General features: G+C 43.4%; 1 protein-coding gene and 1 pseudogene across 1 annotated transcript in view; one reads left to right on the top strand and one right to left on the bottom strand.

Annotated features, from left to right (window-relative positions):
• FNTB (farnesyltransferase, CAAX box, subunit beta) overlaps positions 1–22978 on the top strand; it is an 84400-nt gene that overhangs the window by 4473 nt on the left and 56949 nt on the right. Inside the window, exon 2 of the mRNA XM_066272832.1 lies at positions 12411–12475. Coding sequence (XP_066128929.1) covers positions 12411–12475 — 65 coding nt within the window. The remainder of the gene's footprint in view (positions 1–12410; positions 12476–22978) is intronic.
• LOC136333856 (dynein light chain Tctex-type 1 pseudogene) lies at positions 814–3387 on the bottom strand (annotated as a pseudogene).

Here is a 22978-nt window from a genome sequence, read left to right as displayed (position 1 = left end):
AGTTGTTCATTGATTGCTTGTTGTATGGGCCTTGACCAGGCAAGCCCAGGGTTTCACACCAGCCACATCAGTGTTCCAGGTCGACGCTCTATCCACTGCACCACCACAGACCACATTTGACCTTAGTATTTTTATCAATACTGGAGACACATTTTGGATCAGCCAATCTGTTTTTCCAAACCACACTTGAAGTTTTTAGAGAGTCATCCTTTGTGAATAAGGTAAGATATTGTCATTGACTATTTTACTACAAGTTACAATTAGAATTTTCTTACAGTGTGTCCAGTTTGTGTATATCTGTAATCACCAGAGTTTATCCCCATTTATTACTTTTTTAAAGTTTATTGATTTTTTGTTTTGAGAGAGAGAGAAACGTAACCATTGACTTTTGTTGTTCCACTCATTCATGCCATCACACTGGTTGATTCTTGCATGTGCCCTGAGCAGAGACTGAACCCACACCTTGGCATGTTGGGATGATGCTCTAACCAGCTGAGTTACCCAGCCAAGGCCATGTTATTACTTTTTAAAGTGATCTTTAAAAGGTTTTAAAATGGCAACTCACATGTGGATGTGTGAGTTCATCTTTCCAGGAGTAATTACTAGATCTGTGTTTAATTTGTCTTCTTTTGATGATACCATCAGCTTACCTCTTTAAGCAGCCAAAACCAGACCTCATTTTAAGCTATGTGTCAACCCCGACTGCTACTTTGTGTTCAAAATAAAGAATTGAAAGAATTCACCACAGCAAAAATTACTTTGTAAAGATTGCTTGTAAAAAGACTTCTTTTCCACTAGTGGGCGTTCCAGCTTTCATGATGGGCCAATCGCGGTGCTGTTTGGTTGCACGGTAGGGACCAGGTTGACCAGCACTGCAAAAGTGGGCGGTTTTTATAAAAAGTTTGACGACCCCTGATTTAGTGTATGAGAGAGCGAGCAAGCGACAGACTGACAGACAGGAAGGGAGAGAGATGAGAAGCATCAGCTTGTAATTGCAGCACTTTAGTTGTTCATTGATTGCTTCTCATACATGCCTTGACTGGGGTGGGGGGAGAGTGTGTGCTCCAGCTGAGCTAGTGAAACCTTGCTTGAGCCAGGGACCTTGGGCTCAATCAAGCCAGAGACCATGGGGTTATGTTGATGACCCCACGCTCAAGCTGGCAACCCGGCACCCATGCTGGTGAGCCTGTGCTGAAGCCAGATGAACTCACGCTGAAGCTGGTGATGTTGGGGTTTCAAACCTGGGTCCTCAGCATCCCAGGTCCATGGTCTATCCACTGCACCACCACCGGTCAGGCTGAGTGATAATGGTTTTTAATAAAGAATCCTTGCCTTATATTTTACCTATTAATGATTCTTTTACTGCATCTTCAGAATTAGCATGAGTCTCAGGCAGCAAATCTGCTTTCAGGAAGGGTCCTCTTCTGGGAGAGAGGGGAAGATGAAGGAAGAAGGAGAGAGATCGTTCATGATATGAAAGTTGGTGCATCATAGGGTTGGCTTTAGATAGAATCTGTGAAAGAGAAAGTATAAAATGCATTAGTTGGTTTTTATAACTCAGCAATGAATGAAAATTATTCTGTGATTTTATTGATTGGATTTCTAGGAAAAATTCATGAGATATCTTTAAAATTTTTTTTAAATTTATTGCTTTTAGAGAGAAGAAGGAAAGAGAGAGAGAGAGAGAAACATAGATTTGTTGTTTCACTTATTTGTATATTCACTCATTGGTTGATTCTTGTAGGTGCCCTGACCGGGAATTGAACCTGCAATCTTGGCATGTCCGGAAACACTAACAAATTGAACTACCCACCAAGGGCCCACAAGATATCTTTTAAATAGAGCTGTCCATGAGTAACCCAAAGGGGTGGTTAAAACTTGGGATTTTATATTCTCTTAGGCTAAAACAAAAGAAAAGGGTTTGGGGTTCTAAGGTAGGAGAGATAAGTTATGTGAAGGGAACTGGTAAAGCAGGGGTCAGGAACTTTTTTGGCTGAGAAAGCCATGAACGCCACATATTTTAAAATGTAATTCCGTGAGAGCCATACAACGACCCGTGTACATTAAGCATTATCCAATAAAAATTTGGTGTTGTCCCGGAGGACAGCTGTGATTGGCTCCAGCCACCTGCAACCATGAACATGAGCAGTAGGAAATGAATGGATTGTAATACATGAGAATGTTTTATATTTTTAACATTATTATTTATTTATTAAAGATTTATCTGCGAGGCAGATGCAGCCATCAGAAGAGCCACATCTGGCTTGTGAGCCTTAGGTTCCCGACCCCTGTGGTAAAAGTATGGTAAACAAGAGTGGTTTAGTGAAATTTGTTATGCAAATTTAAGTCTAGTCTTCTCCATTGATTAGAGTTATTAAGAGTTCTCCACTTCCTGGTACACAGTGGGAGACACTTTTACAAGTGGAAATTTCTCTTACAAAAGGAAAATGTATTCCATTTTTAGAGCTTTTCCTGCATCTCTTGGTTATCAATGGCCTTGCTTCAAAATAATTCATATACCAGAGAGGTATATTTTGGGAAGGCATATATGTTCATACCCTTCAATATGTATAATCTGACTTTAGCAAACTAATTTTTTAAATTGGAATAATTTATTGTAATGAAAGTACAAAGTATGTAAAATTAATGTGTTTGAATCATTTCAGAGAGTAGAGAAAGTTTCACCCTAGCAGATTTGAGTTTTTAGCATTTTTGAACAAAAATATTCAGAGTTAAGGACAAGTGGCAGTCCAGGCTTCTGCTGCCTCAGGTGACCGATTCCTCTCTCGCTCTGGGTGTGCTGCTCCTGGAACATGCAGTTATCTGGTTTGTCTCTTTACATCTTGAGAGTGCCTTAAAGCAAAAACAAAACAAAAAAACAGAGAATGGGGAAGGTATTCACTGAATTCACTACTGGTAGTTAGAAGATGGAAGAGAAAGATTGAGACAAAGGAGAAAGAGCCTGGGAGGAGGGATGGGGAGATAAGGAGCTCAGATGGACAGTCCAGAGGTGCTGGCAATGTAGTTGAAAGTAGAAAAATAGTAAGTACATGGTCTTGTTCTCCCATCGCACGGTAAAGTTCCCATCTGTAGAGCTGTCCCAGAAACAAGAACTTGTCCTGTGTAATCCTGCTCCATTTTTCCACATAATTACACAGACCACAATGCATTTCAATGGTTTTCCCAGCTTGGCGAGTTGGCTTAAACTACATTGGTGGTGCACTGATTCATTTTGCTGTGCTGATGGGTGTTGCCACGGGTGGCACTTTCTATAGCCTCTTTTACAATGTTGCTCACTTCAGCCACAAGAAAATCAGCAGCCTGGCAGTCTTCCAGCTTCCCTCCAGCATGTGGCCTCAGCCTGCCTTTAGCAAACTTAAAAAGCATTCTGTACCTAGAAATGCCTAGCCTGTGTGCTGTCAGAAGCAGGGTTAAACTTCCAGCAAACTAGTAGACTTTAATTCTGAACCATTGTGTTCTCTTTTTACCATATGTTAAGTAACCAGCTGCCTAGTGACTGGAGAAAATGAGAGAGATACTGTTAATATTAGCAGTTATGTTATACATTAAATAGGGTTTGGGAGGGCTGTCTTAGGAACCTGTTAGGTATAACATTGATTTTGTTTTTATTTAATAGAACTTATTGGGGTGACAGTGATTAATAAATTATATAGGTTTCAGTTGTAGAATTCTATAATACATCACCTGTAAGGTATAACATTGTTTTGATGGGAAAAGAAATAAGGTCTAAATAACTGACTTGCCAATGAACTTTCAGAAAACAGTCTCTTTGTATGATGTGGCCTGCCTGTCTCTGTAGGATGTGGGAAAGCTTGGATGACAAGGCATCACAAAGCTAAGCACTTTCAAATTAGTTTTTTAAAAAGAGCTATTTATAGTTAACAAAAAGCACAAATAATAACATAATTAACAAGCACTGTCTTATAACCTAGAAGTAGCAGTTGCTAACATCTTAATTTTTTATTTGTTGAAGGAAAACAATTACAAATATAGGTCGGCTCCTTCAACTCCACCCCCAGTTCAGTTTGCCCCTTACCATCTCTGGAAACGGCTTCTATCCTGAATTGCTTCTGGCTAAATAAACTTAAAAGGATTCTTGCTAAATTGAGTGATACAAAGACGGACATGAAAGTACAGAAGTCGAGGCCTATTTGGAGGAGGGTTCAGAGGAGCATGACTGGAATTTGGTCAGGGAGAAACTTTGTCAGTGTCTCATTGTAGAGTATTCACTTTTAAATGGCCAAAAACACTATCTGACTGGTTTTGTCACTGGAAAGGCACTGGCACTGGAAAGCCAGTAGCCACGGCCACCATCACAGCTGCCTGGCTGTGCAGGTTCCCTTTGGACAGGTGGTAAAGAAACAGTGGAGCCAAAAACTGGTGAGCCATCTTCTTTATTCTTGCTCACAACCGGCGGGCGAGAAAATACACATAGTGGGAAAACACTTCTCTTTCCATTCAGGGCTCCCAAAGCTACTGACTTTCTCCAGTTTTTGCTAGAATCAGAGGCCTCCCTCAGTCCCCTCTGCCTGCCTCCATTTTGGCTGGCTCTTCCATGTGGCCTCTCCTTCCCTGCTACACCACGGGCTCCTCCTCTCTACAGCAACGTGCGCTCTCTCTCCCAAAATGACCTCCTAGCTCCTCCTTTTAAAACTTAAGGCATGAAAGTCCCTCCTCTAGCACACATTAGCATAACCAAGCCCGTTCCCAAGCAAGAAGGGCAATTAGCTGTATCATGTGAGTATCATCACGTGAGCAGTGGCCATCTTTAACAACAAGAGTGAGAAAAACCAGAAAATACAAATTTTTACAACTCATTTGCCCACCAAGGTGGGTCTGCCTCGGCATGGTCTGGAATGTGTGGGTTCTTGACTTTGTGCAGGAAAGATTTCATGACGTGAGTCCAGGTAATTTGAGAGTAGGCTTTTTAAAGCTGGGGACATTGGAACAAAGGAAAGCCTTAGGATGGAAGAAGCAAGATCCCAGCAGCAGGATTGTGACTGAGCAGAGCTTCCGTGGCCCTTTGGAAATGTGAGGATGAGTCAAGCCTAGACGAGGTTTCCTTGGCCATTTAGAAAGAAAGTCACAGAGGCAAAAGAAGTGAGCCAGCTGGGCTGTGTGGACTCAGGAAACAAGTTACAGAGGCAAGAGGAGGGACCTTTGAGACAGGATCAGCAGGTTAGCCTGGGAGAAGCTGCTGCTGTCCAGTGCTCCCTGGGCAGCAAGTCTCATGGGGATTCTTAGAGTTTAGGAGAAAGACAGCAAGGATCCATGCCTGGGGAGAGAAGGGAGGGTATGGGCATGCTCAAGGGAGAGTGTAGACTGGGTTCTTCGTCTTAAGTGTTTTTATCTGTTTTCTAAAGGCGGGGAATTTTAGAGAAGTCTCACTCAGAATATTCAGTAGCTTTCCAGGTGTGTTCTTTGATATGCTGATGCATCAAAATGAGGGATCAGGGTCATTCTCTGATCAGTTTCACCCTCAAAGAATGTCACAGGAAAGAGACCAAGGTGGGTCTGCTCCTATACCATCTAGAATGTGTAAACCCTTTGTTCCTAAGAGTCTTTGGTTAGGGAAGATAAGATCTTGGCAATTTATTAGCTGGCTGCAAATTGTCTGGCCTTGTATAAAAATGCATCATATGTGTGTATGCATATGTATATTTATTTTTTAAAAAGATTTTATTTATTTATTTTTAATTTTGTGTGTGACAGAGACAGAGAGAGAAAGAGAGACAGTAAGAGGGACAGATAAGGACAGACATACAGGAAGGGAGAGAGATGAGAAGCATCAATTCTTCGTTGTGGCACTTTAGTTGTTTATTGATTGCTTTCTCATATGTGCCTTGATGAGGGTAGGGGCTTCTGCAGAATGGCCCCTTGCTCAAGCCAGCAACCTTGGACTTCAAGCCAGTGACCTTTGGGCTCAAGCCAGTGACCATGGGATCATGTCTATGATCCCACGCTCAAGCCAGTGACACTGCTCTCAAACTGGTGAGCCTGTGCTCAAGCTGAATGAGCCCGCACTCGAACTGGCGACCTCAGGGTTTTGAACCTGAGTCCTCTGCATCGCAGTCCAATGTTCTATCCACTGTGCCACTGCCTGGTCAGGCTATTTATTGATTTTTAGAGAGAAGAGGGAGGGAGAGAGAAGGGGTGTAGGGAGGAACAGAAAGCATCAACTCATTGTTGCTTCTCATGTGTTCCTTGACCTGGCAAGCCCAGGGTTTTGAACCAGCAACCTCAGCATTCCAGGTTGAATGTTTTACCCACTGTGCCACCACAGGTCAGGCTCAAAAATCTTTCTTATACCTGGATAAAGTAGTCATAGTAGAATCTGGGTATTAAGTGTTTTGTTTTGAGTCTTAATAATTTCTTCCAACATTTTATTATTAAAAAAATTTCAAATATACGGAAAAATTGACAGCATCTGTTTACCCTTCTCCTAACCTCCCTCCTTCATATAAAATGTTAAAGAATAAATTTTAAAAGGGTAATATCATGACTCATAGACATATAAAATGAGCACATGTCAAAGATTTTATTTAACTCATGGAACCAGTAAGACATTGCAACTAGCTCAGAAGAGAACTCAAAGCACTGCATTTACAGTCAGATAAGCAATGCTAAAGTGAGCTTACAAATGAATGCGAAGATGCTTAATACTACATTTTACCAGATGCAATTTGCATTTTTTGTGGGCAGAGATTATTTACATTGCTATCACTATTCTACAAGTTAACTTCTACTTCTACAGGGTTGTGACGTTGCCTAGTCAAAGACAAAGATGGAAATAATGCAATGAATCATCTAGCCAGGACACAATTTTTCATTGTGTGTGTGTGTGTGTGTGTGTGTATACATGTATATATGTAGATGATTAATTTTTTTCTGAATCTTTGAAAGTAAGGGGAAGACGTTATGACACATCACCCATAAATAAAGCATTTATCTTCTAGAAATAGCATCCTTCTACATAAGGACAATAACGTTATACCTAAGAAAATAAAAAATAATTCTATACCATCTAATATCTAGTTTATTTTTAAATTTCCCCAGTTGTCTGAAGGTCCTTTTTATCTTTGTGTTTGTGTGTTTTGAACCAAAGTCTCTTTATCTCAGGCTATTTAAAAAATTTGAAGAGCTAATCCTTTGGGATTAAATGTGCTGGTGACTAATCCTGGAGGTCTTTCTGTTAACATTACATGTAGCCCTGTTTCTGAAACAGATCGGATGCTTTTTGGCTGTCATCCTTCTCCCAAGAGAGCCCTATCACTTTCATTAACATGGTGGTTATGAACTGTGTGCCCTGTGCCCAAGGGAAATGAACCTGTGGACTCTTTGCTATTTATGCAAAAGAAAATTATCTGTTGTTACAGGGTTGTTAATCAGCCTTTGCATTGTACCCAGTTGGTAATTGTTTTACCTGTGGGGGTTCTCAGACAGAAAGGAGAAATTAACTGGAGTACAATAGTCCACTCCTTTGGGATAGAAAGGAAGCATGGAAATTCAATATAAAATGAGAGGCCAGGGGAAGTGGACATGCTTTAGCATCCTTGTATTGAAGCCACTTTTTGTTTTTTTGAGTTCCGATTTGACAGCTATATATATAATATATAGTGTTGAGTTCTTTACGACTTAGCTTTGTTTTTGTTTGTGTTTTTTTTGATAGCCCTCAGTTCTTCTTAAAGTGAGGATTTTGATAAATTTTCAAAAGGAATTTAATTATAGATCTTGCTTATAGATATTATGCAGTTGTTATGACCACTTCCCTTAATTTTGTCCCAAAGGCTAAATTTCTTTTTTTTTTTTCTTTTTAAATTTTTTTAAAATATTTTATTTATTGATATTTAGAGAGAGGGGAGAGAGAGAGAAAAGGGGGAGGAGCAGGAAGCATCAACTCCCACATGTGCCTTGACCAGGCAAGCCCAAGGCCTCGAACCAGCAACCTCAGTGTTCTAGGTCGACGCTTTAGCCCACTGCGCCACCACAAGTCAGGCAAGGCTAAATTTCTAAATATACTAATGTGTTGAAGGTCCCCAAGGCCATCCCTGGGTTTGGGTGATTCAATAAAAAGATTCAGAGAACTCAGCATATAGTCATACTCACGATTATGATTTATTATAACAAAAAGCCACAAGGCAAAGTCAACAAAGGGAAAAAGCTCATAGAGTGAAGCCTGGAAAACACAAGGCCTAAGCTTCCGAGAGTCCTCTCCCACTGGACTCATACAGGGCGGGCTTAATTTCTTGAGCATTGAATTGTGACTTGTGGCAACACATGGGAAGTGTTGTCTATCAGGGAGGCTGGTTAGAAGCTTGGTGCTCCCAGTTTTACTGGGGGTTGGACACATAGATGTCCTCTGCCTAGCACTTCCCACAAGTCTAGACTTCCAGAAAGAAAGTAGCTGTTCAGCATAAACCACATTGTCTGTACAGCGTAGGCACAGTGAGCCACTCTTCCCAGTTTGGGAAATGGTGGGAACTCTTCTGAAACCCAGGGTCGCAGGCACCAGCCACGAGAGAGGCCAACCTTTCAAAAAGGCCTTCCTAAGCATAGCAGTCTCAGGCCCCTTAAGTTAACTCTTTTATATTCAACTAGTTTTTCTTTTCTTTTTTCTGTGCGAATCAGAACAGTTAGAGAATGCTTGTATCTTCCCAGTAACAATTCATACAGATTTTGTGTAACACTGGCAGGCTATGCCGGGAGAGGTGGAGGCAGGAAAAGGATGCTGCCTGTCTGGGTGATTACTTTGCCTCTTTCTTCCCCCAATGGATACTTTTAATTTTATATTAATCCATTACTATTTGTCCAAAAAAAAAATCAGGGTTATTGTTAAATATTATTTGTAAAATTGTACTATAAAATCCGTAGTGTGTGTTCTTAGGTAATCTTTTCCCATCAAAAAATATACCATTTCTTAAAAAATACATAGAATGGGAGTAAATTTTTGCAAATCATGTATCCATTAAGGGACTTGTGTCTAGAATGTATAAGGTATCATGGCAATTCAGCAATAAAAGACAACCCAAACAAAGTATCTGAATAAGTCTTTTTCCAAAGAAGATACACAATGGCCAATAAGCCCCCAAAAGCACTTTCATTATCATTAACCTTTAGGAAAATGGAATCAAAACTATAATGAGAAACTGCTTCACCCCCACTAGGATGGCTGTAGTCAAAGACACAGATAATAACGTGTTGGTGAGGATATGAAGAAGTTGGAACCCTCATGCACAGCTGTTTGGAATGTAAAATGATGCCACTGCATTGAGAAACAGCCTGGCAGTTCCACAAAGAGTTAAACATAGAGATGTCATATGATCTAGCAATTCTGCTTCTAGGTATATGCCCAAGAGAAATGAAAACATATGTCCATCAGAAAGTTGTACAAGAATGTTTATAGCAGTATTAGTCATCATAGCCAAAAAGTAGAAACAACCCAAATGCCTAACAACTGATGAATGGATAAGCAAAATGTGATGTATTTATATAACGGGATACTGCTCGGCAGAAAGAAACTAAGTGCTGGCACATGCTGCACCGTGGATAAAGTTTGAAGACACCATGCTAGAAAGGAGCCAGTCACAAAGGACCATATATTGTGTGATTCTATTTATGTGAAATATCCGGAATAGGCAAATCTATAGAGATTGACAGTAGGGTAGTGGCGGACAGGAGCTGGGAGGATGGAGGATTGGGGATGACTGCTAAGGGGTGCAGGGTTTCTTTTTGGGGTAGTGAGAATGTTCTGAAATTGACTGGGGTGATGGATGCACAACTTTGTGCAAATACTAACAACCATTGAAATGTACACTTTAGATGGGTAAATTGAATATTATGTGAATAAAACTATTAGAAAAATATACCAGTTCTTAAGAGAGAATAAAGTGATTTTTTTTTTTTAGAGAGAGAGAGAGAGAGAGACAGGAAGGGAGGGAGAGGGTGAGGGAGAGTGAGAAGCATCAACTCGTAGTTGCTTTCAAGTTAGTTGTACATTGAGCTTCTTGTATGTGCCTTTACTAGGGCTGTGCCAGTGACCCCTTGCTCAAGCCAGTGACCTTGGGCTTTTCAAGCCAGCGAGAGACCTTGGGGCTTCAAACCAGTGTCCTTAGTATTTTGGGTCGATGCTTTATCTACTGTGCCACCACCAGTCAGGTTACATAAAGTGAATTTTTATTTGTTCGTTATTATGAAAAGGTATCCTGTAGCATTGAGGTATTTATTAGAATTCATAATTTAGATTTTCAGACATGAGTCAGTTACTAACTGCATTGGAATAGCGCTTCTTCATTCTATAGAATGTGATTAGGGCCTGACCTGTGGTGGCGCAGTGGATCAAGTGTTGACCTGGAATGCTGAGGTCGCTGGTTCAAAACCCTGCACTTGTCTGGTCAAGGCACATTGGGAGTTGATGCTTCCTGCTCCTCCCCTCTTCTCTCTCTCTGTCTCTCTCTGTGTCTCTCTCTCTCTCTCTCTCTCTGTCTCTCTTCTCTAAACTGAATAAATAAATTTAATAAAAGAATGTGATTAGGAAAATCCAAAGAGAAACGACACTGTGCTGTGTGAAACTTAATAGTTTAAGTATTTTCTACTTCACTGTATGACATACCTCTGTGTTTCTGTTGGGTATGTAAGTTTAGAAATAAACCTCCATTTTCCTCATCTAGTACTTGGCTACTGCTTTTGCCCAAGTGGGAACTGAGGGTGGGACTTTTTGTTAAGGAGTTCTTGACTGGAAGCTTTTCTCCTATGGGTCTAGGTGTCCCAATGCTAAGCGGGAGATGGGCTCATCCATTAGCCTTTGAATATTGAGTCGTATGGATTTGAACTGGCTTGTACTTGGGTAAAGGAAATGAGTTTTCTTCCCACTGCTTTTGTTGCATTCAGAATCCATCAGTTCACTTACTTATAACAGTACATGGTAGGCAAATCTTTATTTAATGATCTTACTGACATATGTTTCTTGTATATTTCCCTATCCCTTTCAGCTTTCAATTAAGGAAGTCACGACTGAGCAATGCAATCTGTGTTCCATTTAGGCTGGTGCCTTATATTGGTCCCATGTGAGTGTCTGGAATGGAAAAAGAATGATGAGGGATCTGGGGCAGCTCTCTCCTTCCTCCCGAGTCAGCTTCTCACAGAGATTCCAGTCTGGTTTTGGAAGTATTGTACATTCTTAGCCAGATCATCCTTCAACCTCATGTTCAAAGGCAAATGCCAAAAGTGGATTCTAAATGAATTTTAGATTGGCTGTCATTGTAGATGATTCACTTCACTGCTCCCCTTATCATCACAGATCATTCCACTTGTCAAAGGGATGAGAAGTTCTAACTCAGTGGGTGTTTCAGAAATAAATAATGCATTTAAAAAATTCCCCATAGAGGACATTATATGTGTATCTTGGAATCCCAATGAGGATGTGCCTTACCATGTCCTCAGGAACGGGGATGCTGCTGAAGGCGAAACCCTGTGTCCTGTTAGCCACCCCCTCCCACGTTGCTGTACCTGTTTCTTACAGAAGCTGTTTATGGTGTAGTCTTTAGAGGACACAGGTAATCTGGTTTCTTCTGAGACCTGACTGAGAACCTTCATTTTAATCCTGTGTGTGACATGAACCAATGAGCAGATATACTATCTTTTTTTTTAATTATTGATTTTTTTTTGAGAGAGAAAGAAAGGGATATATATATATATATATATATATATATAGAGAGAGAGAGAGAGAGAGAGAGAGAGAGAGACAGACAGACATACAGACAGACATCAATATGTTCCTATCTGTGCCCTGGGTTGGGGATTAAAACCACAACCTTTGTGGGTTGGGCAAGGCTCTAACCTATCCGGTCAAGGCAGATATTCTATTTCTTCGGTGTTTCTACAATTCATGGTCTTGTAAGTCCCTTAGGGGATTTTAATAGTGTTTCAATCTATAGTTTTATAGGATTTCAATCTATATTTAAATCTGTATTTAAACAGTAAGAAGAAGTATGACTCTTGGCAGGAATTAATTGTATATTTGGGAATGGCCAGTAAAATGAACAGCTAAACAACTCAATAGAGCAAGCGAGAATAAATCTTTCCAGCAAAATGTATCTGTCTTTATCTGCCCCCTGAGTAACTGGTGCCAGGGAGCTAAACTGCCCTTAATTTGGAGGTTATGGATTAGTTTGCTGGAGAAGTCGATTGTGATGCCAGCATGGTACAGGACATTCTCTCCCTTCTTGTCTAAGCCCGTCTTCCTGCGGGGGCCCCGAATGCAGTCTTAGAGTCCTGTGAAGTACCAAACCACACCAGGCAGCGCTAGCCAGTGCGCATCTGTGGCAATAGGAAGAAGGAGCTGATCTCATCTGTGTTTGTTTTCTTTCTCCTGTCTCCTGCATCCTTCCCAGGCAAAAGTAGAAGAAAAGATCCAAGAGGTCTTCAGTGCTTACAAGTTCAACCACCTTGTACCGAGGTAAGCCGTGATTAGGGGTTTGAGGGGATTTGGGAGACGCCACCCCCTGTGGGAGCCTTTCTTTTCTCCTCCTCGAGCTTATCCAACCTGGAGGGATGAGTCTACTGCAAGACTGGTGTTTTTTTGCCTGACCTGTGGTGGTGCAGTGGGTAAAAGCGTCAACCTGGAACGTTGAGGTCGCCAGTTTGAAACCCCAGGCTTGCCTGGTCAAGGCACATATGGGAGTTGATGCTTCCTGCTCCTCCCTCTGTTCTTTCTATCTCTTTCCTCTCTCTCTCTCTTTCTCTCTGTGTGTCTCCTCTCTCTCAAAAAAAAAAAAAAAAAAAAAAAGACTGGTGTTTTTGACCTCGTGGCTACTGGCATATGCTTATGACCCCAACTCCTTCCTCTATGGGAATGCTGTTTAGAGGATGTTCCACGTGAACTGAGTTGCCAGGTGTTCCATGGGGACGCTCCTTGAGGATGCACTCCGAGGTCTGAAGATGGAGACGGGAAGTTTGTGTTTCTGTTGCTTTAGTTGTGAACTACTGCTCTGGTGTTCGGCGAGAACTCCCAAGTTTTTCTTGTTCATATTACACTTTGAAACAGACGTGGGGTCCCGGGGAAGGGGAAACGATGGGTTCTTTTGATGTGTATTATTATTTGACTGGGAAGTGTGGGAAGGTGGCGCTGCTCCCGCCTGGTCCTTACTGGTAGCTGTGCAGCGCATCCCGAGGATGGGTTTCAAGCGAGAAATGTCAGGCCTCTTGTTTTCTTTGGCACTAAGCAGGTTGAGCTTTTTTTCTAAGTCCTTTGATGTCAGAAATTCCAAAGGGGGGGGGATTATAAGCAGAAACTTATTTAATTTGAACCTTTATTGTTCTCTTTTGTCTAGTTTCATACGTAGCACACTAGAATCACATGTGGTTGTCCCATTCCTTTGTTAGCATTTCTCTTCTAGTCATAGATTGTTTCCCCGAAGCCGTCCTGTGTTGTTTCCATCCATCAGGACAGATGAGTAGCCCAAAACCGCACGTGGTCATCATTTTCTCCTAATGATACAGCATTTTCCTTGACAACCTCTGAACAAAGTTCAGGTAGGCCACTGGCCGAGTCCGTCTGGATGGGAAACTGAGGGTCTAGGGGCCAGCCGGGCCACCTTTGTCATGTGTCTCGACTTCCTGAGACACCTTGACAGACTGGCTCCTGGCAAGGCAGTATCCGGGTGCTTCTCCTTACTGGGACATTACACATGGTTCTAGCCCCAGTGAACTTTGTCATTTTTTTTTAAGTGAGATAGGGATAGAGAGAGAGAGAGAGAGAGACAGACAGACAGACAGGGAGAGAGATGAGAAGCATTAATATTTTGTTGTGGCACCTTAGTTGTTTATTGATTGCCTTCTCATATGTGCCTTGACTGGGTGGCTTCAGCAGAGCAAGTGACCCCTTGCTCAAGCCAGTAACCTTGGGCTTTAAGACAGTGACCTTTGGGCTCAGGCCAGCAACCATGGGGTCATGTTTATAATCCCACACTCAAGCTGGTGAGCCCACGCTTAAGCCAGTGACTTTGAGGTTTTGTACCTGGGTCCTCAGCATCCCAGGCCAATGCTCCATCCACTTTGTCACTGCCTGGTCAGGTGAACTTTGTCTTTTTTTTGCTGCCATTTCCTTGAGAAAAAAAATTTTTTTTTTCTATGAGAAAATTAGCCAAGGCAGAAAATAATCAGAAAAGGCAAATTGGAAAAAAGGAAAGATAGGTAGAATGTTATCTTCATCTTCCTTCCCTGGGGAAGGTAAGAAGGAAAGTATCAATATCAGCTAACAGGAGAAGTCTTTCCCCAAACTGCTAAACTGAATCTCGCATTTATCCAAAGCTCAGGCCTCAATAAATGAATTATTGCTCTTCTCCTGAGCCACAGCCAGAGATTAGCAAATAGCACCGCTTGTTTAAACAGCTTGGGCAGAACAAACTCTCTGCCTAGAACAGGCTGTGTCCCAGAGGTGGTGGGACTTGGTGATGGGCAGGGGCGAGATTGCTACAGGAGGGGCAGTCCCATCCCCCGTGACTCACCTGGCTGGGCTCTGAGTTCCTGTGTCCTGTCTTCACATCTGTGTACGCATGTCCTTTGTGTTTCCAAAGGCACCATCGATCACTTGGCATTCCTTGGCCACCCACCATCAGGATAGAGCCCTTGGACTTTTATTCTTACTGAGCTGGGAGAATGGCAGGTGGTGCTGGGAGGAAGAAGAAATTGTTTGTGGGAGGGGTGGTAGAGGACAATGGAGGAGTAAAATCCTCTGATTCATAGGTCTTAGGTCAGGTGTGGGAGGGAAACAAAAATGTTCTCTTGGGTTTGGATCTTTTGTGGCCCTAGACTACATCAGGGCTCTGGGTTCGTTTTGGGAACCTGACATTTCCCATTTTATCATTGTTGCCTGTGAAAAAGAGCTTATGAACATCTTATTATGTCACACATGCTAATTAATATTAGATATATTACACCTTTTGGCTAAATGTCTGAGCATATTAATCAACCTATCAATAGAAAGCTGAAGCCAAACATCACCATCACAGAACAAACTTATAGGATATAAGAATAAATCTGAAAAATTTATCAAAATTTTAAATTATAATCACCATTTCTTTTTTTTATTTCTTAAATTTATTCATTTTTTAGAGAGGAGAGAGAGAGAGAGAGAGAGAGAAAGAGAGAGAGAGAAGGGGGGAGGAGCAGGAAGCATCAACTCCCATATGTGCCTTGACCAGACAAGTGCAGGGTTTTGAACTGGCAACCTCAGCATTCCAGGTCAACGCTTTATCCACTGCGCTACCACAGGTCAGGCATAATCACCATTTCAGTATTTAACAGTTTAGTAGTCAGATTTTTTAAATCTGACATTATATTGTAGGTACAAACCTTTATTATTAGCGAAAGTGAGTATTCAGGTATTAACAGTAAGTCTAGATGCCTTGGGCTTGTTTGTTTTTCTGAGGTCACGATGCTGATAAGATATGACAGAATCGCGCTCACTCCCAGGACCACTGACCACACACAGGACCAGGGATGCCAGGAATGATGCTGAGTGAGGCATTTGTCAGTTCAGCCTTCCAGAGCCACAGACCTGGCTGAAATTCAAGGCTAAAGCGGGATGTCAGTACATTCCACCAGTGTTCCCCATCCCAGAAATGATTTTACTCTCTCTGTAATACTGTGAAACATGCATCCTATCCTGGATCAGGTGGGCTGTCCCAAGGAGCTTTTTGACCATGCATTTAACAGTTTTGTTTATGCACAAACATTCTCTCTCTCTTCATTCCCCCCTCATACTCAGATATAATTTTAAAATAGCTTTTCCTTTTTTGGGGGGAGGAAGTGGCCTGGTGGTCCTGGAAGTGAGAAATATTGATAGTAGCCCTGTGCTAATAGCGCGTTGAAGGTGAAGAGTTGACAATTGCCCAGAAGCCAAAATACTGTGTGTTAGAGCTCTCAAAGCAGTTCTGACACTGGTGCCTGCCATGCTTCCATGTTTTTCTGCCATTTCTGCATGTGATGCTCCCTTAAAATTCCCCAATTCCTGCTGACTTAGAAGGTGTGGTTCTTTATACAGTTCTTTTCAGTGTCGTTCTTTATAAACAAGTTCATCTTCCCTCCCACTCTCCGTCAAGTGACTTATTACTTGCGTGCCAGAAGCTTAGGTTTTGTTGTTGTCTTGTTTGTTTGTTTGTTTTTTGAGGCTTACTTTTTGACTGGAGATGCCTCTGGCTTTAGTGAGTTTAAAACCTTCTCGGGTCCTGGCCGGTTGCCTCAGCGGTAGAGCGTTGGCCTAGCGTGCGGAGGACCCAGGTTCGATTCCCGGCCAGGGCACACAGGAGAAGCGCCCATTTGCTTCTCCACCCCTCCGCCGCGCTTTCCTCTCTGTCTCTCTCTTCCCCTCCCGCAGCCAAGGCTCCATTGGAGCAAAGATGGCCCGGGTGCTGGGGATGGCTCTGTGGCCTCTGCCTCAGGCGCTAGAGTGGCTCTGGTCGCAACATGGCGACGCCCAGGATGGGCAGAGCATCGCCCCCTGGTGGGCAGAGCGTCGCCCCATGGTGGGCGTGCCGGGTGGATCCCGGTCGGGCTCATGCGGGAGTCTGTCTGACTGTCTCTCCCTGTTTCCAGCTTCAGAAAAATGAAAAAAAAAACAAACAAAAAAAAAACACAAAAAAACAAAAACAAAACCTTCTCGGGATCCAACAGTGGGCTGAATCCCTGTCCTCTCACCTGTCACAATTTAAAGGCATGATTCTCGGGGGTGGTCCTGGTTTGTGGAGAGGAAGTGTGTTCGCTGTCATTCAGTCTGCCATATTCGTTTAGAGCCACTCATTCCTTCACTCCACTCCTTCAGCAGCAGTATCTAGATCAGGGGTCGGGAACCTTTTTGGCTGAGAGAACCTTGAACGTCACATATTTTAAAATGTAATTCTGGCCTGACCAGGCGGTGGTGCAGTGGATAGAGCGTCGGACTGGGATGCGGAAGTACCCAGGTTCGAGACTCCGAGGTCGCGCGCGGGCTCATCTGGCTTGAGCAAAGAGCTCGCCAGCTTGGACCCAAGGTCGCTGGCTCCAGCAAGGGGTTACTCGGTCTGCTGAAGGCCCACGGTCAAGGCACATGTGAGAAAGCAATCAATGAACAACTAAGAAGTCGCAATGCGCAACGAGAAACTGATGATTGATGCTTCTCATCTCTCTCTGTTCCTGTCTGTCTGTCCCTGTCTATCTCTGCCTCTGTAAAAAAAAAAAAAAAAAAAAATTTAATTCTGTGAGAGCCATACAATATGTTTAACACTAAATACAAGTAAATGTGTGCATTTTATGTAAGACCAACACTTTTTAAGTTCAATAAGTCTCTGAATTCTTTTTAATAACGTTGTTATTGCTGTTGCTAACCAATGATGAATAAAGTACTTCTTACCATTAATGAGACTTCTGGTGCTGCATGGTTTTGCTGATGGCTTTGTAGTCTGGTTGATACGTCGTGAGGTTAAGCTTCATGGAGGCGTTGAGACTTCCATCTGTTAAATGTGATCTTAGGTTGGTCTTAATGTTCTTTAGATGTGAGAAAGACTGCTCACATGAATACGTAGAGCCAAACATGGTCAGTACAGCAATACTCACATGCTGCAGTGTGTGGTATGTGATGGGAAGCGTGTTCCAAGTTTTGACAATCAGTTGGTCCGTGGGTTGAAGTTTTTTCATTTCTCCCCACTTGTGTTTGCTCACCAACTCTGCTTGCTGTCATGCAAGTCTTTCCAAATCTTTATTCAGTGACTTGAACTTATTCACCCACATGTCTGAGGCCTTCAGGTCAGCAGCTTGTAGCTCAAAATCTCTGACGGAGACACCGGGGATGTAACTCAGGTCAGCGCTGTCCACTGCACACTCGTGTGGATGGGTGATGAACTTAAAAATATGAGTGCGCTCACGAAATTCTCCAAAGTGTGCTTTATATGACTGCAGGAGATCAGATGTGAAGCCCGCTAGCTGCTGGAGATCAAGATGTTGAGCACCCAGGGTCATTTGCTGTGCATGCATCTTTAAACTCTTCCAGTTTTTCAAAGTGTAGTAAATGACCAGTTTCAATGTCAGCGATAAAGAGTTCCAGCTTGTGTTCAAATGCAAACACTGCTGGAAGGGATAAGACTGTATTTCCAATGCCTTGCATTTTCACGTGGAGCTGGTTCAGATGTTCAGTCATGTCCACGAGATAGTAGAACTTCAGGAGCCACTCAGTGTTAGCTAACTCAGGATGCTTGACATTTTTCATTTCAAGAAAAGTCTGGATTTCGCTCAGACAAGCCGCGAAACAGCTGAGCACCTTTCCTCTTGACAACCAATGCACATTGCTGTGCAGAAACAGACCAGGATAATTATTCCCAACTTCATCCAGCAGTGTTTTAAGCTGGCGATTACTTAAAGCTCGGGCAACAATAAAGTTGACCACCCAATTGACCAGCGACATCACCTCACCAAGCTGCTCGCCACACATCTGAGCACAAAGCGCCTTCTGATGTAGGATGCAGTGAAAACTTAGGATAAATTTCTTTTCATGTTCATGAAGAAGCGCTACAAATCCTCTGTTTTTCCCCACCATGCACGGAGCACCATCAGTACATACCAAAATAAGTTTATCCATCAGTAGATTTTTTTTCTTTAGTGAACTCAGTGAAAGACTTGAATAAATCCTCCCCTCTTGTTGTCTCTTTCATAGGCAAAACAGCAAGACTTTCCTCGCATAGTGTGTCACCAACAGCATACCTTGCAATCATGCTGAACTGTGATAAATGGCTTACGACTGTCGATTCATCCAAAGCGAGAGAAAAGAATAATGCTGCATTTATGTCCTTCACTTGTGTTGCCTCAATTTGATTTGCCATCATGATGGTACGATTGTGAACAGTTCTTGCCAACAGAGGCATGTCTTTTATTCGTTTGATTATCTTGTCTTTATCTGAAAAGTCGTCAAAAAGTTCATTGGCAACATCAAGCATGAATGTTTTGGCATACTACCCATCTGTGAATGGCTTTCCGTTTCTCACAATTGCTGAAGCACCAGCAAAGCTAGCTGAATTCCAGTCACCTTATTGGGTCTAAACACGGAGTTGCTGCTGACTAGCTTGCACTCTGCACAGTAGCTCTTGACATGCTTTCTTCCTGCTGTCCCCCGCTGGATATTTCGATGCAAATGTAGGATGGTGTGTGTCAAAGTGCCGCTTTATATTTGACCGTTTCATTGATGCAATTTTATCATTGCATATTAGACACACTGCAGAACCTACTGTCTCCACAAAGGCGAATTCCTCTGTCCATTCCTGCTGAAAAGTACGATACTCCTCATCTTTTTTTCTTTTAGCTATCTTCTTCATCAAAAGGGTTTCTGCAATTAGCTAGCTGACTACTTGATTAAAAGGAGGGAAGTTTACTTCCTGACCTCACAACGACCCATGTACATGAAGCATTATCCAATAAAAATTTGGTGTTATCCCAGAGGACAGCTGTGATTGGTTCCAGGCACCCACAACCATGAACATGAGCGGTAGGAAATGAATGGATTGTAATACACGAGAATGTTTTATATTTTTAATGTTATTATTATTTTTTATTAAAGATTTGTTTGTGAGCCAGATGCAGCCATCAAAAGAGCCACATCTGGCTCACGAGCCATAGGTTCCCGACCCCTGGTCTAGAGGGTCTCCAAAAGGCCAGGCACTCTGCTGTCCTCTGGGAACAGTGAGCAAGGCCCACCCAGGTGCTGCTCCTGCTGGGCCCCCAGTTGCTGCGAGGAGGTGGCCATTAAGCAAATGAATGCAGGTACATAGTGACCAGTGGGATGAATGTCAAGAAAGTGAATGGGATGCTCAGAGTGAGTAACAGGGAGGATGTAATTTAGGCAGGGAAGTCCGAGAAGGTGACTTAGTCCATTCCAGCAGCTACAACAAATTACCACAGAGTAGGTTGCTTAGATAACATTTATTTCTCATGGTGATGGTATTGTAGGAATCAAAGGAGGACAAAAACCAGACAACTTGATGAAGGAAGTAGGATTTATTTAGCCAGTGGAGCAGTGTGACCCCAAAAGAGGCAAGCTAAACACGCGCTCCCTGAAGTTAGATTTCTTACATCTCATATACCCTTTACAGAACAGATTCACATGCAAGGGGCGTGACCCCTTTGTCTAGAGGTACACGTCAATCACAGGACTCTAGGATGGGAGGGGTGAGTTTAAGTGAGGTCAGAGAATAAGTGTTGGAAACCGCCTATTAAGGTCTTAAAAACTTTTAAGAGAAGGAGAGAGGAAGTGGTTTTTCAGATAATCCCCTGCTATCTCCCTTCCCCCTGCATTCCTCCTTGCTTCTTCTTTCTCAATGGAGGAGGGGTAAGGGGAGGGTCTGACTTCTTCCTTTTCTCTTTAAAACTTTCTAGTACAAAAACTTCTCCATTAGCAAAATAATAGCCCTTCCCAAGCAGGAAGGCAATTTGCAACTTCGCTGACCACTTTTAGCTGGTGCTGCCCAGGCCCCATTGTAAACCACAAGAGAGCAAACATAAAAATCATATTTTACAAACTTATTTGGCCAACATTCCACCCCTTTTGCTTGCTTTCAGTCTACACCATAGGCATTCCTGTGCAGGGAATTAGGCATATCACACAAATTGCAGCAACAGTTCAAGTCATACAATTTCGACAATTACAAAGGTGCCCTTTGTAAGGTATTTTTCCCCGCCGAGAAGGAAGGAAGAGGGCTCGGAGCCGCAAAGTGTGAAATAATAAATGGCTTTATTGAGTACAGAGTGCACACCCCGCTCGGCAAGGTTCCCTGGCCCCTAGGAAAGAAACATGGAGGCTAGGGAAGTTGCAAAGATTAAACCGCGTTGCAGATATTTAAAGGGTCCCTCTAGGGAAGTGGAGCTACTATGACGTGGTAAAATTTCACTGGCTGGCAGACAATTGCTTCTTTCCAAATGGTTCCTGGGAAGCTTCCCTTGGTGGGCTTGATTGTGGGCGGTCCTAGCCAAAGTAGGCGGGTCTGAGTCCCTATGTCACCATGCCCCCATCCACCGACCTTACATTCTGACCTTTTGTGTTAAATAGAAAAAGGGGCGCCATTTATTCATCTGGCTACTTCCTGCTGAATAGGGGCATTGTGGGGAGGGGGAGATCAGAAGGTGGTGGCTTTGAGGGGTGTTAAGAGGAACATCTGTGTGGCTGTGACTGGAGAAACTTCACAGATGCGGTCCTGTAAGGATTTAAAAAAAAAAGAGGAGTAATAGGGGATTTTGCAGGGTCCAGCCTTTTGGTGAACTGGAGATGGATGAAGTCCAGTGGTTTCGACTGCCAGAGGTCCTATAAGGAGGCAAGCTTGAGGCAGAACTGCATGTCAGGAGTGGCGTAAAAAGGGGAAAGGAAGAGGGTCCCATCCATTCCCATAACCGAAACCTGTGAGGGAACTAGAGGTCCAGAGTATAAAGGCAAAAACAGAGAAGGCAGTCCCCATGTCCACAAGAAATGAGGTGGACTGACTTACCCACTTGTTGCAGAACCCTGGGTTCTCCGAGTCCAGGACATGTCCTAGGAGTTCGAGCGATGCACCCACCTGGCTGGATTGGCCTTCCATTTGGGCAGCTTGTCCTCCACGTAGAGGCGCTGAGGAAAAAACCTATTGCCCAAAGAGGCAATCTCTCCGCCAGTGACTGGGCTGCTTGCAGTCAGGGCAGGGCTCAGTGGGCAGCCACAGGCAGGGGCCCTGCCGGGACCAGTGGTCTTGCTTGCCACACTTAAAGCAAGCTGCTGGTGGCTCTGCTGGTCTCAGGGTTGCCACAAGAGTCGGGGTTTGGAGCGTTACTTTCTGCTGCATGGGGGCCTGGCGAACAGTCCTGTTTTTACTAGTTGGGACCGTTAAAAACTTTAAATGCCATGTTCACAGGTTCCGGATAGGGGTTTGGACGTCCTGAAAACCGGTGTAAGAGCCAATGCCAGGCTGAGAAAGGCCTGACAGAGGCGGGACTAGAGAACACAGTGACGGGAGGGGCCCCTGGCCAACAGGGGAGGAGAAAAAGATGGTAGTTAGTAAATGGCAAATAAAAAACAGGTTTTTGCGAAGGGAGGGGAGAGAGAGTTTGGAGTCCGCGGAGAAGGAAAGATTAGGAATAGAGATTTCAGGTGAGGTTTCTCTGGCCAGAAAAAGGCCTGCGCAGTGTGGAATAGGCGGCACAGAGATTAAGGACAGTTGCGCAAATAATTAGGAGCCGTGTATGAAAGAGATCTCCAATGAGTTCCCAGCTTTTTTGGCAATAGTTAAATTGGTGAGGGTGTTAACACCGAAAGTCCCTTCAGGAGGCTAACTGAGTGGGTTCTGTGGCCTGGCCACAGTGGAGAAGAACAGTTTCTTCTTCCTTAGGGAGGGAAATTCCTGTGCCCCAACAGCCGCACTCAGTTCTCGGAGTGGTCAGACCTGAGCATTAGCGTCCTAAAAACTCAATGTCCAGCCACGGATGAAAGTGGATGTGCTTGGGGAGGTCTCCACAAGCACACGCACTCGGACGGACGAACAGACGGAAAAGAGTTCCCTGACGTAGCTACGGTTTCGGACAGGGAGTCTCGGAGGAAAGAACTGAGAGGAAAGCTGGAGGCAGGGGACTTACCGCACCGTGCACCGAAGTGGGTGAAAGTTGGAGATCGGAGATCCTGGTTCTTTCTCCTGGTTCTTTCTCGGAGGTGAGGAGAAAGGAGCGGTCCTTGCGGACTTCTAACTCCTTCCGGGTTTTTGGCATCAAATATGTAAGGTATTTTTCCCCGCCGAGAAGGAAGGAAGAGGGCTCGGAGCCGCAAAGTGTGAAATAATAAATGGCTTTATTGAGTACAGAGTGCACACCCCGCCCGGCAAGGTTCCCTGGCCCCTAGGAAAGAAACATGGAGGCTAGGGAAGTTGCAAAGATTAAACCGCGTGACAGATATTTAAAGGGTCCCTCTAGGGAAGTGGAGCTA

Source organism: Saccopteryx bilineata, chromosome 4 (genome assembly GCF_036850765.1).
Source record: "Saccopteryx bilineata isolate mSacBil1 chromosome 4, mSacBil1_pri_phased_curated, whole genome shotgun sequence".
Taxonomy (NCBI): Eukaryota; Metazoa; Chordata; class Mammalia; order Chiroptera; family Emballonuridae; genus Saccopteryx; species Saccopteryx bilineata.
This window is presented reverse-complemented; position numbering and strand designations above follow the sequence as displayed.